Source organism: Rhinopithecus bieti, unplaced genomic scaffold, assembly GCF_001698545.2.
Source record: "Rhinopithecus bieti isolate Rb0 unplaced genomic scaffold, ASM169854v2 scaffold_23283, whole genome shotgun sequence".
Classification (NCBI taxonomy): domain Eukaryota; kingdom Metazoa; phylum Chordata; class Mammalia; order Primates; family Cercopithecidae; genus Rhinopithecus; species Rhinopithecus bieti.
In genome coordinates this window covers 474995-495021 of record NW_016810852.1, presented here as the reverse complement: position 1 = coordinate 495021, position 20027 = coordinate 474995, and the positions used below count along the sequence as shown (strand labels likewise).

The window sequence follows — 20027 nt, the reverse complement described above, 5'->3', positions numbered from 1 at the left end:
TTTTTTGAGACAGAGTCTTGCTCTGTCGCCCAGGCTGGAGTGCAGTGGCACGATCTCAGCTCACTGCAACCTCCGTCTCCCAGGTTTAAGAAATTCTCTGCCTCAGCTTCTCAAATAGCTGGGATTACAGGCACGTGCCACCAGGCCCAGCTAATTTTTTTGTATTTTTGGTAGAGACGACGTTTCACCATCTTGGCCAGGCTGGTCTTGAACTCCTGACCTCGTGATCCACCCGCCTCAGCCTCCCAAAATGCTGGGATTATAGGCGTGAGCCACCGCGCCTGGCCAATTCTTTGCAGCTTTTAAGTAACATTCATTGTTGAGATTTTTTTCACATCATAAAGCTAATCCATTCTCATTGTAGAAAATATAGAGAGTAGAAATTAGTGTCACTGTAATCTCCAGGGAGATCCTACAGACAAATGCTCACATGGACTCAGACAGGGGTTTAAGGGTCTCTAGGTCAATAGAGGTGACTGCTCTTCTGCCTCAAATAGAAAATGCCAGCTGCTGAACACACCCAATCCACCATAGAGCCTCTGGGCTGGATCCCGTCACAGGCTCAAGATCTAGATTATCATGTTTTGACCCACCTGGATTCTCACAGTTTAGCTAAACTTCTACCCACAAAGGCTAAGCCCATGATCATTTTGGCTACAATATAGGGCTACCCCCTTGTGCTGATAGCCTATTTGCCCCCTACCTGCATTTCACGCAGCCTCCTCACTCCATAGAAGTCTCCAAGAAAGAAACACACTGGTTGACAAGGAAAAGACCCCAGGCTTGGAGGCTTAGACAAGATAATTGACCTTTCTGAGCCTCTGCGACTTGTATAAAATTAACCTATCCTACTTTGTTGCTGTGAGGATTAAAACAGCCCAAACACCATGCTTCACACAGTGCTGAGCACTCAGTAGATCCTTACTTCAGGTGCATCCCTCTTTCTCCCAGTCCTCTGAGAATGAGTGAAGCTGTATAAACCCTAGCAGGGCTGATCAGAACCTTAGAGCATCCCACTGTGTAACCAAAGGGACATCTGCCAGATCCCCAAAGATGTCCATGATCTTGCCCCTGGAAGCTCTGAACACGTTACCTTACACGGTAAAAGGAACTTTGCAGGTGTGATTAAGTTAAGGACCTTAAGATGAGGAGAGTAGCCCCGATTACCCAGGTGTGCCCAATCTAATAACATGGGCCCTTAAAAGCAGAGAACCCTTCTGTGGTCAGCGGGGGATATGACTATGGAAGAATGGTTATAGAAATGCAACATTGCTGGCTTTGAAGATGGAATTCTCCACGAGCCAAGGAATGTGGGCAGCCTCTAGAAGCTGGAAAGGAAAAGAAAACAAATTATCTAGAACCTCCAGAAAGGAATGCAGCCAAGCCCACACCTTAATTTCACCCAGTGAGACCTGTGTCAGACTTCTGATCTCCGGAACTATAAAATAATGAATCTGTGTTGTTCTAAGCCATTGAGTTTATGATAATTTGTTATAGCAGCAATAGAAAACTAACATAGTATCCATTATCCCGGGGGGAGGAGGGAGGAACTGGCTAAGCCCTCTGCAGATTAGCCCAAGAGGAACCCCATCTCTTTCTCTTCTCTGCTGAAAGAATAGCAGCCTCACATTCAGGAGCATTTCCTGTGTTTTCCAGCCTGCTGACAAGTGTAGAGTGGCAGCTGCTAGTTGCCCTCCCCACACCCCAACATGCACACCCATCTCTGTCTCCCTAATACTGGCTTACCCCAAGACTAAGGGAGCTGGCAGGGCCTGAAGTAAGCTAGATCACCAGTTAACAGCCCTCATGTCCCCAGCCACACCAGCCTGCCCTGGATTCAAGTTCCACATGACCAGAATCATCCCTTAAGGACTACCATATGGCTGCCGAGGAGGGGAAGAAGGAAACAGGTATCCCCCTGCTGCCCTGGTCCTCCTTGCCAGCCCCGCTTTGTGGGCATTCTCCCCAACCCACTTCCCTGGGTCCTTAGCTTCCCAGGACCCTGTCCCTTCTTCCTGAACAGGAGCTCCTTTGGAGACCTCATCCTCTCTCATGGCTTCACCTGGGACCACTGTATGCACGTTCACCCCTAAAACCTCTCAGGTCCCCCACTGGCTGAATAAATGAATGCACGTGAGCAGCACCGGCCATGATAGTAGCACATCAGCAATCAATCCTATTTGAGATCCTATCATGTGCCAGATGCCAGGATAGGTACTCTGGAAATCCAATTTTGAAAATTAGATCCTTGTCCAGAAGGCTCTAGAAGAAAGAAAGAGCTCTTGCACAAACTGTAGGTTCCTTGGGGTCATGCACAGGATGAACCCAGGCTGGAGCAATGGAGGAAGATGTGGCAATTGTGCTGGATCTCACAGATTCTGATAGAGAGAACTGGGGATAGTGCGGGTAGGGAAAGAATCTCTGGCAGAGGAAACTGCATGAACAAAGACATAGAGGCTAGGAAGTAAAAGGTGGGAGAAGAAAGGGTAGAAAGAAGAGGTTTAGGAGGTGGATGGGTCTGGGTTATTTCCTGGTCCTGGTTAATTGTGTGCTTTCACAGTTTCTTCATTAGTAAATGAGAAGGAACACTTCCCTTGCAGGCTGGTTTTGAGCATTAACAGAGAGCCCATATAAACCTGGCTACCACTGGATGATCCACCAATAAATGTTCTTTTCCTCCCCAGGAAAGTGAGAACACTGGTTCTCAGCCTTCACTGGGCATCAGAATCTCCTGGAGAGCTTCTAAAAAGACCGATTCCTGACCTTCCTTTCCCTAAAGGCAGGTGTCAGGGTTAGAGGCAGAATTAAGGAGCCTGGGAACAACCAGCAACACACACACACAACACATGTACCACACACACCACACATACCACAACAGACACCCCACACATACACCGCATACACATCAGACATGCACCACACATACCTCCACACACACACACCACACATACACACACCACACGTACCACACACACTACACACACACACACCACACGTACCACACACACCACACGTACCAAAACACAACAAACACCCCACGTACACAACCACAGCACAACCACATCAGACATGCAGCGCGAACACATACCCCACACACACACAAACACGCAGCACCAAACATGCGAGCCAGACACAGGCGACCAATACCGCGCACACACACCAGACAGTGGACCACACAAGATGCCACACTACACACCCACACACACCCCGCACATACCACACACACCCCCACACGAAAGCCAGTACCAAACACACACACAGACAGGCACAAGCACATGCAGCGCATACAGTCGCACAACGCACGACACGACAGCATGACACCCCACACAGAGCAGTGCCACACGAAACCCTGCCCACACGGAAATATCACAGCACACAGACACGACGAAACCCCTCACACGACACCACTCACCGAGACACACCACACACACAAACATCACATACTCCACACACATTACACACCTCCCCCCCCCACACACACACACACACACACACTCCCCAGGTAGGGCCCTCTCCAGCACCCTAGGGACAGTGCGTGGAACCCCAGTCCAGTCAGCCAGGCAGGAAGAGCTGAGAAGGGACCAGAGACCAGTGAGGGAGGAAAGACCTACAGTCCTGCAGGGCACAGAGAACCCCTAAGGGCTGGCTCCTCCAGATCTCAAGGAGAACAGGAAGGAGAGAGGCAGGAGACGTGAGCCTGCAGCAGAGCTGACTCAGGCAGGGGCGGGATCCTCCCAGTCAAGGGGAGGACAGGAGGGCTCCTCAGACGGGGAAAGTAGCGTCAGTAAAGGTGGAGAGGCGGGGACAGGATGGAAGCTCTTCTGAAGCAAGCAGCAGATCGGTGCTGAAGGATAGGGTCTGAGTGCCAAGACCTCCGCGTGAAGACAATGACCTTGAAAGAGAACAATATGAAACCACGGAGGGTTTGAATATGGGACACTGGAAAGATTAGTCCCACAGGAGGGTGAAGAGTGAACCAGAGGGAGAGGGGCCTGGAATGGGGCGGTGGCCATGGAAATAGAGAAGGACAAATCCCAGCGAGTCTTTACTGGAGGAAGACAAAAGCCTGGTGGAGGAGGGAAATGAGCAGTCTCATGTCAGCCCTTCCGTAAGCAGAAAGTGCTCTGTGAAGGGCGGTCAGTATTGACATATTGAATACAGGTCGTGAAGACAGGTGGGGATAAGAGAAGTCCAGGATGTATCCAGGATTTCCTGCTTGGAGGGAGACTGGAAAAATCATGGCTCCTGCCAGGCAGGAGCCTCTGGGGTGAGGGGGAACAGGGAGACAAGGTGCGGTGAAGGGGGGGCCTTCTGAGGAGAAAGAGGGCAGCTGGAGATGGGCGGCCTTCGGGCAGACACAACTGCTGGATCCTCTGTCAGGGGATGGGCATTTGCATCCTGGAGCGCTCTCGCTACAGCTGAGACCTCTGCCAGGAGAAGGGGGCTGCTGACCATGGATTGGGAGGGAGTAGGGGCCAGAGGAATGGAGGGGATATTAGGGGCTGATGAGTGCCCCCCACATTCACATGTTGAAGCTTCAATCCTCAGTACCTCAGAATGTGACCATTTGGAGTTAAGGCCTTTAAAGAGGTGATTCAGTTAAAATGAGGGCCCTAGTCCAATAAGACCAGTGTCCTTACTAGAAGAGAGGCCAGGGATGCTCGCTTACAGGTAAAAATGCCACATGCCAGCAGGAAGAGAAGATGGCCATCTACAAGTCAAGCAAAGGGGTCCCAAGAGAAACCAGTCCCGTTGACACCTTGAGCTGGGACTTCCAGCCTCCAGAACTGTGAGAAATGCATTTCTGTTGATTAAATCACTCAGTCTGTGGTGGTTGCTATGACAGCCCAAGCAGACTATTACAGGGGAAGAGGAAGGACACCTGGGGCCCACCAGGATGGACGACCAGTTGGGAGGCCAGTGGGTGGACAGCATTGCTGAGGGCCTCCTGAGTTCTTTACAGAAGGGTCTGCAGGGGCAGAGGGCAGTTTGGCAAAAAAAAAAAAAGAGAAAGAGAGAAAAAAAAAACCTAGGGAGGAGGAAACAGCTCAGAGAAAGAGAAGGGACTTGCTCCTGCCCTGAGAGGGGTCAGACATGCACTCCCTTCACCCCTAACCCCTCTGGCCTATTTACCACTGTCATGGCCTGATTCTGCCTCCCAAAAACTTCCAAAGCACCTAGGGCAAAGGACACTGGACATTAAGCCTAATTACTCCTCCTTTTCCCTACCCTTCGACCCCTAGGCAACCTTCCCTTCACCTTCCCCTGCTCCCCAAACACCACTGAGAAAAAGGCCAGTGTGGCCTCTGCAGTCCAAAGTGTCCACCCTGCCAACCACGTCTGGCACAGCCCCAGCCACACAAAGCCAGTAAAATGTCCATGTAAGGTCAAGTGTGGGGGAAATGACCAGGCAGGGATTCTCTGGAGTTTCTCAGGATAGCAGCCCACCCTGGTGCCCAGGCAGCCCCATGAGGGTCTCAGCTCCCCAGCCAAGATAGAAGCACAGGGCGGTTACTTGTGGATGGGTCGTCCAGCAGGGGCGTGTTCTACCTCATAGCCTTCACGCCGCAAAACATCCAGCACTGTGTTGTTGCCCATGAAATGACCTGCAGTGAGAAAAACAGTCTGAAATGCTGCAGCTCCCAGGACCACCAATCATACTTCCCAAACACACAACCTAGAACCAAGAAATTACCCTGCCAAGCCCCCTGCCTATCTGTCCAGCACAGTACAGTTCCAGAGAGCTTCTAGAATCAGGCCTGCCAACAGTCCTGCAAGGCAGGCAGGGCAGCATCAGTAGCATTTCAGAGACGATGACACTGAAGATCAGAACAATGCAGCAAGTTACCTGAAGTCACACAGCTAAGGGGAGAGCCTGGACATCAAACTGCAACCTGGTAAGACCTCCCAGAAGAGGTGATATGTGAGCAGGATCCTGAAAGGTGAGGACACTGGTCTGGAGAAAACACAAGAATTCAGGCTGGGCACAGTGGCTCACACCTATAATCCCAGCACTTTGGGAGGCCGAGGCGGGTGGATCACCTGAAGTCAGGAGTTCAAGACCCACCTGGCCAACATGGTGAAACCCCATCTCTACTAAAAACACAAAAATTAGCCAGGCACGGTGGCGGGCACCTGTAATCCCAGCTACTCAAGAGGCTGAGGCAGGAGAATCACCTGAACCTGGGAGGCGGAGGTTGCAGTGAGCTGAGATTGCACCACTGCATTCCAGCCTGGATGACAGAGCAAGACTCTGCCTCAATTTAAAAAAAGGGGGGGTGGCGCAGAGGAGAATTCCCAACTACAGGATGGAATGCAAATATGCTCTCTGAGAAAACAGGGAGGCTGGTGGGACCGAAGGAATGGCTACTTCCCAATCACCACTTTCTAGAAAAAGTAAAGGCAATCTAATCTAAGATTTGTCCTTCTTGGAGGTTTCTGCATAGGACAAACCCACTATGGTCTCAGGAGTCACAACCAGGGAACCCTGGGAGCCTGTGGCAGTACAGCAAATAGGCCCCAAGAAGGAAGCAGAAGGCCCATGGTTCCTGCTTTCATTTTCACCCTCATGCATCAAAGGTGGGGTTCATGGGTCAGCAGAGGCTCAGAAAGGGAAGTCTGGCAAAACCATTCCCTCCCATCCTCCCCTCTCCTCCCCACAGCCTAGACCAGCCTAGACAGCTGCCAGTGCAGGGGTGATAGCTGTAACCTAGAAATGTGGGGTAGGAGAGGAGGCCACTGGAGAAGTAACCCTGGCAAACAGGAGCCAAAAATCAGCATGAGCTGATTTAAGATCGACACCTAGGCCGGGCGCGGTGGCTCAAGCCTGTAATCCCAGCACTTTGGGAGGCCGAGATGGGCGGATCACGAGGTCAGGAGATCGAGACCATCCTGGCTAACACGGTGAAACCTCGTCTCTACTAAAATACAAAAAAATAGCCGGGCGAGGTGGCGGGCGCCTGTAGTCCCAGCTACTCCGGAGGCTGAGGCAGGAGAATGGCATAAACCCGGGAGGCGGAGCTTGCAGTGAGCTAAGATCCGGCCACTGCACTCCAGCCCAGGCGACAGAGCAAGACTCCGTCTCAAAAAAAAAAAAAAAAAAAAGATCGACACCTAAATAAGAAAAAAAGTCATGTCTTTCACCACTCATCCTAGGTTATTCATTTGCAAATAAGGAACTGGCAATTTAGAACAAGTGATTATAGTTTCTACTTAGCACTTCTGACTTCAATTTTTCTTCTACTGCAAAGGTGATTTCCATTTGTAATCTTCGTATTTTATATCCACATCCCCATGACAAAAGTTGCTGCTTGATTTTAAAACTCCAGTACTTTCCGTTTTCAGATATCCCCATTTTGCAATTAAAAGTTTGCTAACCACACAGCTTTTAAGTTTTAAAAGCACACAGTAATGTGTTTGGGAGCAATTTCTGTAGTTTCCTCTGCTCAACTTAGCCTTCAGAAGGCCCAGAGAGAAAGTGGCTACAGGAAGATAACTTTGCCCTAGAAGGAGCCGGTGCTAGATGGGGGTCACAGCCCCTGGGCACTCCTGACGCCCCCATCTAGCACTGCATCAGTATCACAAATCGAGCCCTGAGTAATGGGAAAGCTCAGGTGTTGGTGTTGCCTGTGCCACCTGCTTGGCACAACCCCCACCACGAGGGCCCACCCACCGAACTGCTCAGACCAAGCTATGCTCCAGCCTCCCGCCAGCCCAGAACTCAGTCGACCTTTCCCCTCTCCCCAGCGCCCCATTACCCCTGCACTGGACATAGGGGAAGCTTTTGGGAGCTCACCTAAGTCTGGCAGGAGTGGAAAGCAAAAACCCACACTCTAGCACCTGGGCACCTTCCATCCATGCAGACCCAGGGTGGTGCACTGGGACACCACCACTGGCTCTGTTTCCTTTCTCATCTGGGGCCTGCACCACTGTTATGGTGCCTCAAGAGTGAGGCCCAGGCTAACAGCTTTGTTACAGGAAGCCATTTGTTGAGACAGTAGAAATGTGCACATGGTACCCAATCCAGACATGAAACACACGACTTACAGAAGAAGAAAACTGCCACATACTCACAGGCACTGCTGCGGGCACAAACTGCAATTTGTTTTGTGGCAGAACTTTTCAATGAGCATGTGGGACCCAAACCCCTCATATTTCTATAAGTTTTGTTAATATTTGAATATAATTCACATAACATAAAATTCATTCTTTTAAAGTATGCCATTCATTGATTTTTTTTGCATATTCAGAAAGTCGTGCAAGTTCGACCACTATCTAATTTTAAAACATTTTCATCCTTCTGACCCCAGCCCCTGGCACCTACTAATCTATGAATACTTTCTGTCTCTATAGATTTGCCTGTCCTGGACATTTCATATAAATATAATCATATGATTTTGTGACTGGCTGTTTTCACTTAGCATAATGTTTTCAAAGTTCATCCATGTAGCACCATATATCAGTACCTCTTTCCTTTTTATGGCCAAATAATATTCCATTGTGTATATATATATCACCTTTTATTTATCCATGTCAGTTGATGGACAGTTGGTTTGGTTCCACTTTTTGGCTATTATAAATAATGCTGCCATGAACATCTGTGTACAAATTTTTGTGTGGATATATGTTTTCAATTCTTCTAGGCATATATCTGGAAGTTGAAATGCTGAATCAAATGGTAGCCCCATGTTTAATTTTGAAAAACTGCTAAACAGTTTTCCAAAATGGCTACACATTTTACATTCCCTGTAGCAATGTACGAGGGTGCCAATTTCTCCATGTCTTCACCAAACCTTTTACTATCCATCTTTTTTATTATAACCGAGTATGAAATGGTATCTTCACTTTAGCATCACATCAATAGGGCTCCAGTAAAATAACAGTGGATTACAGGTGAAAATGCAGCAAGACTCAGACTCTATTTAAGAAACGTTCTTAAGAAAACACAAAGACAAAAAAACTAGAGGAAAAACTAGAGGACACTAGAGGAAACTGAAGCCTCTAGGACCCAGAGGTACATCAAACATGCCTTAGTCTGTGTTGCTATTACAAAATACCACAGACTGGGTCATTTATAAATAATAGAAATGTATTTATCACAGTTCTAGAGGCTGGGAAGTCCAAAATCTAGGCATAGGCATTCAGTGCCTGGTGAGAGCCTTTTTTTTTTTTTTTTTTTATACCAAGAGTCTTACTCTGTCACACAGGCTAGAGTGCAGTGGCATGTTCATAGCTCACTTCAGCCTCACCCTCCAGGGCTCAAGTGATCCTCTAACCTCAGCTTCCCAAGTAGCTGGGACTACAGGCAAACTATGCCTAGCTAAATTTTTATTTAATTTTTGTAGAAGTGAGATCTCACTGTGTTGACCAGGCTGCTCTCAAACTCCTGAGCTCAAGTGATCTTCCTGCCGTGGCCTCCCAAGGTGCTGGGATTACAGGCATGCACCACCATGCCCAGATGAGGGCCTTCTTCCTGAGTCTTCACATGGCAGGAGGGGCTAATGCTAGATCTTCACATGGTAGGAGGCACAAGGGCAAAAAAAGAGCCTACGCTACTTTCCTCCAGTCCTTTTAAAAGCATGAATCCACTCATGAATGTGAAGCCTTCATGTCTTAATCACTTCCCAAAGGCCCCACCTCTTAATACTATGACAATAATAATTAAGTTTCAACACACAAGTTTTTAGGAACATTCAGACCGCAGCAAAACATTAAACAGCCCAACTCTGAGAAAGATTAACATAAACCCTCACACTAAAAACATATTTCCCTTACTTCCCATTGCCAGATACATCATATCCAGCTTTCAATTAAAAATTACAAGGCATACTGGGAGGCAAGAAAAATTACAATCTGAAGAAACAATGAAAGCATCAGACTCAGACTCAGACATGATAGAGATTCTGGAATTATCAGATAGGGAATATAGTTGAACTGAAGAGCATCATCAATCAAATTGATCTAATTGACATTTAAAGAATACTTTATCCAACAGTAGCAGAATACAAATTCTGTTCAGCTCACATGCAACATATTTCTCCTTCATTTTTGAGTTTTGCTGGATGTGGAAATGTTTATTGACAGTCTTTTATTTCAGCATTTTGAGTATGTGCCCCAGAGCCTTCTGGCTTGCATGGCTTCTGATGAGAAATCTGCTGTTAATCCTATTGGGAATCCTTTGCCTGCCTTGCTCTCACTGCTTTCAAGATTCTGTGTCTTTGGCTTTTGACAGTTTGGCTATGATATGCCTTGGTGTGAAACTTTTTGATTTTATACAACTTATAGTTCATTGATTGAATGTGCAGAGTAATATTTTTCATCAAATTTGAGACATTTTGAGCAATTTTAAATTCAAATTTTCTTTTATTTTTTTTTTTTTTCTCTCCTGTCTTCTGAGACTCCCATTAGGTGTACATTGGCACATTTGAGGGTGTCTCACAGGTATCTGAAGATCTATTCATTTTTCTTCATTCCTTTTCCTTTCTCTTTCTCATACTGAATCATCTCAATCAACCTATCTTCATGTATGTTGATTCTTCTTCTGCCAGTTCAAATCTACTGTTCAGTCCCCCCAGTGAATTTTTCATTTCAGTTCCTATACTTTCAATCCAGAATTTCTATTTGGTTCTTTTAAAATAATTTTTATATTTTTATTGATATTCTGTATTTGGTGAGATTTGTTCTCAAACTTTAATTCTTTAGACATGGTTTATTTTAGGGTTTTTTGGTTTTTATTTTTTGTTTTTTTTGTTTTTTGTTTTGGAGATGGAGTTTCACTCTTGTGGCCCAGGTTGGAGTGCAGTGGCGTGATCTCAGCTCACTGTAACCTCTGCCTCCCAGGTTCAAGCAATTCTCCTGCTTCAGCCTCCCAAGTAGCTGGGATTATAGGTGCGCACCACAACGCCTGGCTAGTTTTTGTATTGTTAGTAGAGATGGGGTTTTGCCATATTGGTCAGGCTGGTCTCGAACTCCTGCCCTCAAGTGATCCATCTGCTTCAGCCTCCCAAAGTGCTGGAATTATAGGCATGAACCACCACACCCGGCCTCTTTTAGTTTTTGAACATGTTCATAATAACTAGTGTTAAAGTCTTTTTCTAGTAAGTCCAAGATATTAACTTCCTCAAGGACAGCTTCTATTGTTTGCTTGTTTTTCCCTGGGTATGGGCCATACTTTCTAGTTTTGCTCTGTGTTTTGTAATTGTTTTTTATTGAAAACTAGACATTTAAATAACATAACATATCAACTCTGGAAATCATTTTCTCCTGTCCCCTCTTCCCAGGTGCACTGTTGTTGCTGTTTGTTCAGTGATTTTCTAGGACTAAGTCTCTAAAGTCTGTATTCTTTGTTGTGTGTGATCACTGAAGGATCTGCTCAGTTAGCTTAGTGGCTGGCTAATGACTGAACAGAGATTTCCTTAAATTCCTTGAACTGGTAAGTTTCCCAGCCTTTGCAGAGGGTCTGTGTGAGTTTGGGGACATGTCTTTGATGCTTCAGCAGGCAATTTATGACCCTGCCTTAGCTTTCACACCCTGCTTACACAGAGCCTCAAGATCAGCCAGAGGTGAGAGAGATTAGGACCTTCTCAGGTCCTTCCTGGGCATGTGCACAGCCCTTCTCATGCATGTGACTTTCTAGGAATATTTTAGAGCTTTTCAAAATCCCCTATGGTATTTTCCTTTTAAGTTTTTTGGGCAGCCCCTTGTAAGCTTCAATTAATATTGCTATTTCCAGCAACTATGATGTTAAACTGCTGCCACTGATTGTTTTCAACAAACACTGTAAGAATAGGGCTATTCATACAGAGCAGCTCTGAGTCAATTCAAATGAAGACAAGCTTGGGAATGGAAATTTCAGGGAGCTATTGGACATGTCAAATAGTGATGATTCTTTGAGGACGGAGCTTTGGAGGAACTTTGAACCCATTCTGTCCCCTCTAGTAACCATTAGGCAAATGGTTTTCACAGCTAGTGTAGTTCAAGGCTCCTGATTTTCAAGACTACTGTGAAGCTGGGAAAAGGGAGATAAAAACAGAACAAGTTAAAATGCCACAAAGCCCACTGCTTCTATCAAAATTCATCCAGTTTTCTTAAATAAACACTTCTAGGATTGTTGCAAACCTTTAATTAATTTCCAGAGCTGTGGAAAAGTTGATTTTGACCATTTTCTCCAGTGTTCTTATTGCTGTTATGGAAGAACAGGTTTTTGGAGGCCCTCACCCTGCCATTTCAGAGTTGCTTCTCTCCAACCCCTATCTTACTGGTAAAAAAAAAAACTGAGGGACATGACTTGTTTAAGTTTATGAAGTTAGCAGAAAAAATATGAGACAACAAAGCCCAGTCCAGCAAATGATCTTTCTGCATACTGTCCAGCCTCTGGCATTTTTATCCTCAATTCCTGAGGCTGCAAAGAATTCTGTGTCAGAGTCACTCCGGGGGATAAAATTTATTTCAAGAAGCCCACAAAAGAAAATAATTGTCCTATTCTCTCTCCATGTGTGCTGTTAACAGTCAGTAACAGCTGATGTGTCAGGCCTTGGACTTGGGAGGCTCATTGTCAGGTAGAAGAGTAAAGACAGATATATTTTTAGTGAAAGTTTACAAAGCAAAAAGTACCAGGAAGAAGTTGGGATTAAGTATGAAATTCAGAGGACAAAAATGCTTTCCCAGCTGGCTCATGTGTGGAGAGAGCTATGGGTGATATCACATGCACCAGCTCATCCAGCAACATTTCAACCATGCTGGATGCTGCATCCCCAGCTGGAGCCACTCTGCAACTGAAATAAGTCAAGGAAAGTGTCACTCCCTTCATCTTGCTTCATGACTAACACAGGCCCTAAGCAGGAGTTCACCTCAACATTCCCTTCTTGGGAGAAGCCTCAGATTTCAGAGGCTACTCAGAGGTAACCCACTACTCACCAGCTCCAAAGGCAAAGAAGAAGCCTTTGTCAGGGAACTCCTCCAAAAGGGCCTTCACCCGCTTCCCTATTCTCTCATTCCGCTTGTAGATCAGCTCCCGGCGTAAGTAGCTGTCAATCTCCTGAGCAGTGATGCGCTCCTGAGGCGGTAGCGTGGCATTAATAAAATTGGGAACCTCCACCAAAATAAAGAGAAAAAAAAGGGGGGCAATGGAGTTATTAACAAAGTTACTTCATTGGAGCACCAAATCCCCCAACTAGATGGTCAAGACGCTGTCAAGAGGAGAGTGACGCCATTCTTGGAGTTTCCTGTCTGCTATGTTTCTAACTATATCACATTCCCTGTAACCAAAGTGAAAAAAATATTAAGTGAAGTGCACTGAATGAACTCTTATGCTATTTACAATGTTAATAGCATAATAGTTCAATGGCTCTGTCTGATGCCATGTGTTTATTAAAAAAAAAAAAAGACACTGCACAGCACATCCATAGTTTTAACTTGTGTGATTCACACATGCTTTTCTTATAAAAATAGTCTTATATAGTTACATATTTTAGATTCTATTACCAAAAACATGAAATTTGTATGAACACTTAAATGTTTTATAAATCCTCTACTTTACATTTTCATTATTTCTCCACTTCCTATTTCTCTCCCTTGCTTTCCCCAGTGTTCTTTGCCTACCTGGCAAATATTTCACTTGATGCTGGTATACATGTTAGCCAGTTTCATTATTTTGGCTAATAACAGGATGCAATTGCATCAAAATTGTGACAATCAGCATGGTTCTTGCAGCACAGAAGCTACCGGTAAGGCTAGCCCTCCGTGTTTTCTCCCCACCCCCTCAGCTGTCTGGCGTCCCAAACCTCAGCCTCCCACTTCTCCCCCTGGGTGCATGCTGTCTCCTCCACCCAGGGACTTAACAATGTTACCCGTTATCTTGGTCAGTATCTACCCTGCCTGCTGCTGCTGCTTCCAGTAGCCTCTCAAAAAGTTTTCCAAAGTCCTCAGACTCTGTAACATAGCATTAACTTCCATTTTATGGATAACAGATCTCCTTTCGCTATTGCCTCGAAATGATATTCTCTCATTTTCACATCGACAGCCTTCATCTTCTACTCTGTCATCTTTTTTTTTAAATCATGTCATTTATGTGAGATTCCCTGCCCATTTCCCAAAATCTCTTCTCTTCAGCAGAGCTCCCCTCTCTACCAGCCTCTCTACAGAGGCAGTGTCAGATACACAGGGTGACCTCCCTCTGACATCCTGCTCCACCTTCTAAATTCCAAACATCACCCAAAGCCTGCACCACTCCCTGCTGGCCAGCCTAGCCCTCACTCACAGTGGCAGCACATTCCCTGACCTCCTGTAGGGGCCCTGTGGGCAGGACAGGTATGGGAAAGTCACAGGAGAGAAATGCATAAGACATCTATATTATCTGCTCTGCCAGCCTCACCATTTGCCCACGTAATGACCAAATCCTCCACCCATATTAACTTTTTTCTGCTGCTACAAATGTCAATTTCCCAATTGATCTTGACTTTTCTTCCCCTTTCCCTACCCCCAGCAAGTGTGCAGGTAAGATCTATCACCAACAACTCTATTTTTCCTTCTTTAATGTGTTTCTTGTTCTCCCTTTCCTCCTGCTTCACTTCGTCTTGATTTGACTTCCTTTTCCTCTAGGTTTTTGGAGATGCTCATTACGTCTTTTGAGGCTTCTGTCATTAATGAAATGCCACCTTTCTGGACTGATGCTGCACTCAGTCTCTACTGTCCTTCTCCCCATTGCTGCTATTCCTCCTTCAGCTCTCATGTTCATACATGTCTCCTTATGACTGGGTCCCCAAATTTAACATAGACCTATACAGCATGACCCACACCCACAAGCTCCTGTCTCCCCTCTCCAGTGTCCTCATGCATGCGGACACCAGTCCTGGGTGGGGGAAACAACACAACTCCCTACCTCAGAAGTTTAGCTGATTTTTGCCATTTGCATGTGGTCCTAGAGAGGAGGGGAAGGGACCATGGCTTGTCTCATGGGAAGCCTGTTGATAAAAGCATAACAAAGATCTGTCCCACTTCCCTCCTGGAAGGAGACCATGATCTTCTGAGGCCTGACCAGCTGCTTCCTTCCACTCAGTGGCCCACAGGTAAGGCTGAGCTGGACAAACACTCAATCCACCACCAGTTCAGCCACACTCATCCTGCAATACCACAGGATGCAATGATCCACTCCACGTCTGCAAATGCTAGCAGCCTTCCCAGCTCTGATGCCCCAATCCTGTAAGCATTCTGTGAATACACAGTTATATCCTGCTACATGTTCCTAGAGGCCACTGAAACTGCAGTCAAAGTTCTGCTCCATCATTTTGCAAAAGTGTGACCTAAGTCAGCCAGTAGGTCATCAGACTCAGAACCCTTCCCTTCCTCAAGGTTTGTTCATGTGGCCTGCTGTTAAATCCTTTGAAGCTTCATCCTTTGGCTGGAATCCTGGAATTAGCCCTAATCGGTACTCCTCTCTGTTCTTACAAGGTTTGTAAAACTTTCATTAGCTGCAGTGCCTCATTCAATGACATCTAAATCTGCCCATTTTATTTCTAGAGCCCTCATGATCTCAATCCTTTGTACACAGGGTGTACATGTTGCCAGGTAATGTTTTTATTCCTATAATTAAATGTGTACTGAGCTTAGCAGAGGGAAAGGGCACTCACCTGGGAGCTGTCATGGCTGAGGATGATGGAGCTGAGGTCCCCGCAGTTATAGTGTTTGATGAGATCCTCCGTCGTGTAGGGGATCTGAAGACTGCCCGCTCGCAGGCTCTCCTGCTGCAGGAGGGTCTGGTTCAAAGCAAAGATGACCTAAAAGAAAGGTCTCTTTTAAGTTCATTAACAAGGCAAGTATTTGCTTCCATCTTATTTCTTTTGTCCATGACTGGAAATACCCTCACCTCTGTGCTCGTTATGTAAGGACATGGATAGTGCTACTTTAAGAAGGAACACAAATCCCTGGACAGCGTCCAAAGAAAAGGAGGAGAACAGTCCTTCCCAAATCAGCCCCAATCAGACGCACCTAGGGAACTGCCTTATGGAGGACACAGACAACCTGGAACTCTTCCATGAGTGTGACCAAGAGGTGAGGGAACCCAAGAGCTAGCTTGTGAGGAACAACTGAAGAAGCTAGGAGGTGGGGCAGAGAGAGGGCTGGGGACTCACAGACACACCTACCAGTGGGTTCCAATTACATAAAGGACTGGGCAGGAACCAATGCATTATCCACATCTTTTCTAACCATCAATGCGGCATGGCCAGCTAACAGCGTCATTAGATCCATGGGATATTAACGGGAGTTAATGTGAAAAAATGGGAAATGAAGGCTAAAAAAAATTAAACACCAGCCTGGCCAACATGGTGAAACCATGTCTCTACTAAAAATACAAAAATTAGCTGGGCATGGTGGCATATGCCTGTAGTCCCAGCTACACGGGAGGCTAAGGCTGGAGAATCGTTTGAACCCGGGAGGCAGAGGTTGCAGTGAGCCGAGAGTGTGCCGTTGCACTCCAGGCTGGACGACAGCAAGACTCTGTCTCGAAAAAAAAAAAAGAAAAGAAAATTAAACAGGTTTTAATTTTACAGAACTTCTCAGAGTCTTTGATATACTAACATGCAATGTGGGTCTCCTTGATGGGGAACAGAGTATGTCAGGTTTCCCAAACATATTTGAGGCACACATCACAAGAGAAAGCTTCGTTGGAACATCTTTTGGGAAAATCCAGATTCAAGATCCTGATGCCAGGAACCCTACCTCTCCAGCTCTGATCCAGCTCTCCAGTGCCCAGGAGAATTCATTTTACAAAGTAGGGAATTCTCTTGGGCACTGGAGAGCTGGGTCAGAGGTGGGGAGGTACGGTTCCTGCTATTAGGTGGGTAGTGGGGCTGGCCAGCCACTACGAGGCTCCAGACAACACTTATGACCCTGTGAAATTTTCTCTCTCACTTTCCCCATGTATAGATCCAGCTCTATAGCCTCTGACAGCTCCCGTTTCTTGTGCTTCCCCAGTAATCAGTATACAGGATGCTGCCTTTGCTGGAATATCCCCTCATTCTTTGCTGCAATACAGACAGGCTTGGTCCATCTGTGTTGCAGCAAAGACTGACTATGAGGTCTTTAGCAAGATGTTTCAACTCTCCAGAGACAACCATTAGAGGTCTCAGGTCAGCAAATGACCCTACCCAGCCCCAGCTCCCTTTCTCCTTTCACATGTTCTCATTCTGAGTAGCAAGGAGACAAGACTTCCTGGTTTGCCTCCCATGGGCCAAGGTGGCACAGACCCACTGCGTGCCCCTTGTCTCAGTCCATTTGTGCTGCTACAACAAAATGCCTGAGACTGGGTAATTTATAAGGAACAGAAATGTATTTCTCACCATCCTGGAGGCTGGGAAGTCCGAGATCAAGGCACTGGCCTTTGGTCTGGTGAGGGCCTTCCTGCTGCATCCTCACATGGAAGAAGACAGAAGGGCAAGCTAACGGAATGGCTGCATGACACCTCTTTTATAAGGCTGCATGACACCTCTTAATCCCGTAAAGATCTTATAAAGAGGAGCCTTAATCCCATAAAGGCCCTTATCCTTATAAAGAGGAGCCCTCATGGCCTAATCACCTCCTAAAGGCCTCACCTCTTAATACCATCACACTAGCAACATCTGAATTTTGGAGGGGACACATTCAAACCACAGTATCCCTCCTTCCATATAGTTACCTCCTTCAGTTACTCTAGTATTTCCTGTGCCTGTGATTCAACCTTAATCAAAGAAGGAGGCAGATCTCTCTTTGTAAAAGAATGGAAGGGAGTAAGGGATGATGAAAGGTATCATGAAAGTTCATTCTGTGTCAACTAATCAAGGACAGAATCAAGGCAAGTCACAGTACTAAATGATCCTAAAGTTCATTCATTCATCCCTTCTTCTATTCATTAATTCAGTCAATAAATAGTTATTATATGCCCACTGTTCCAAGCACTGAAGATACACTCATGAACAAGACAAAATCTTTGCCTTTAATGGAGCTTTCATTTTACCTGAAAAAGGGGGTGTTTTTCAAGAAAAATCTTGAAAAGAAGGGTGGAAAGGGTATATCATAGAAGCTTCTGGGAGGAGGATGAAAGGCAGAGGCCCAAAGTTAAACTCTGATTTCAGGCTTGCCAGGACAGCACATGCACAAGCAAATCAAAACCCTTGATCATCCCAGGGTCATTGCTTTCTATTTTGCCTGGAGAGAAGGGAGGTCACCTCGTGTCACCCAGCACTATGGTGAGGAGGCCATACTATAAACACTCTTCTTTTAAGGAAGTTTGAACAGTGGACTGTGCATCAGAGTTGGTGCTGAATCTTTCTTTTGTTGCTAAAAGCCACAGAAATGTGCTTTTTAAATCTCTAGCACGATTTCCTGTAATCACCACATGCCTTTCCTTTCAGAGCTGCTGCAGTGATTCGAATAACAACCCAGGGGAAGCATGGCTTTCATGTGTGTTTATTTATACCCCAACTACTTCTGAAAGGCCTTAAGCTTCTCACAGATTAAAACCCAGCACAAGATAAACCATCGACCTAAAAGATCAAGAGATACAGAGACCAACTAAGTGATGAGGTAAAAGGGGCTGGATTTCCTTGGCTGAAAAGAGCAAGGATCCTGCCCCACTGTACTCACCAGCAGGTGCTAAACACCAAACACAGTGGTCGCTGTGTGTCCAAAGAGACGCAGTCAATGAAAGTCAGAGGAAGGCTCCATCATGATCCTCAAGGACAGCTTGGCCTGGGGTCATCAGACGAGGCAGCCCACCCCAAACCCCTCCTTCGCTGGCTTAGCTGAGATGTGGGGAAGTCTCTGCAGCACTGTTTATGTTAAGCAAGGGAAAGCCCTCACTGAAACAGACTCCCTGGAGAAAGACCCAAGACGGATTCCTGAAGAAAAAGTCTCTGAGTGGGATCAAAGTGTCCTTACAGGGTTTCCTTGGAGACAGAATACTCCCCTGATGACTCAAGGTGCCTGTTTGCACACTACCACCACAAACCAGGGAGGCAGGTCACTGCCATCCAGCCGTCCAACTCCAGATGGTAGCCCTTTATCACCTGTGCTGCCCAGACCTGGCGGTCCATGCCTCGGGCTGCCCTGGAGTGAAGCTGGGTAGGGGCAGAGCCTTGCCGAAGGTGCCTCTCTTGGAGTGAACCTTTGGTCAGGCCATGGGTAGCCATCTGTGGAGGTAGAGGAGGTAACTCCCTCTCCAGTGAGGAACCAAGTCCAGGGCAGGATGGTGCTCCAAGGGAAGTCTCCATGGGCACCACAGGAGCAATGCACAACCCTAAACTCACTCCCATTCGAACCACTGAGGCCCAGATATGGCATCCTCATAAACTACTGTGGCATCTCTGAAGGACCCCTCTCTGATAGGACAAATGACTGTCAGTCATCCTTACATAATTTACTTTCCTTGCTGTGCTTGGAGAACTCTGAACCAATCTGACAAATTTGGGGTTTCAGGATGTGGCTTGTGGATATGAGACTTGCTCACAAACTCCACAGTTAAGTTGACCCCAGGGCCTCTTCCAGGTGGGCCGTCCTGAATGGGGCATTGTCACTGATCAAGTCACCTCACATGAATCAGCTGAACACACCTGGGGCACAAGGACTGTTGTTTCTGGAAATCCAAAAAGGCCAGGTGCCATGAGCAGCATGCTCAGCCAGGAGCTGGGGACAGTGGCCAGGAGGGGAGAGGGGAAAGGAGCAGGCACAAGGGTCCTGGATGGATCCACCGTGCTAGTGCTCACTGCCTCCCACTGTGCCCACTGCCTCCCACTGTGTCTCCCTTTCTCCATTCAAATCCTTCCTTTACAGTTTCTGCTAACATTTTTCATGTGTTATGTTAGGCTCCTAGGGCTGCCATAACAAAATACCACAAAATGCATAGCTTAAACAACAGAATTGTATTGCCTCACCATCCTGGATGCTAGAGTATGCAACCAAGGTATTGACGAGGTCATGCTTCCTCTGAAGAAGTTGGGAAAGGATCTATTCCAGGCCTCTCTCCTAGCTTCTGGTGGTTCCTTGGCTTGTGGCTA

At 46.5% G+C, this 20027-nt stretch overlaps 1 protein-coding gene across 6 annotated transcripts in view; it reads right to left on the bottom strand.

The window, feature by feature from the left end:
* Positions 1-20027, bottom strand: part of TRABD2A (TraB domain containing 2A) — a 59053-nt gene that overhangs the window by 6964 nt on the left and 32062 nt on the right. For 3 of the 6 annotated variants that reach the window (XM_017892978.1, XM_017892982.1, XM_017892980.1), the window contains exons 3-5: positions 15627-15773; positions 12916-13090; positions 5516-5606 (exon numbers count right to left, since the gene is read on the bottom strand). In XM_017892978.1, the coding sequence (XP_017748467.1) occupies positions 5516-5606; positions 12916-13090; positions 15627-15773 (413 nt within the window). Of the gene's footprint in view, positions 1-5515; positions 5607-9660; positions 12008-12915; positions 13091-15626; positions 15774-20027 lie in introns of those variants that run through there. The other 3 variants (XM_017892983.1, XM_017892984.1, XM_017892981.1) reach the window with 3 other exon arrangements.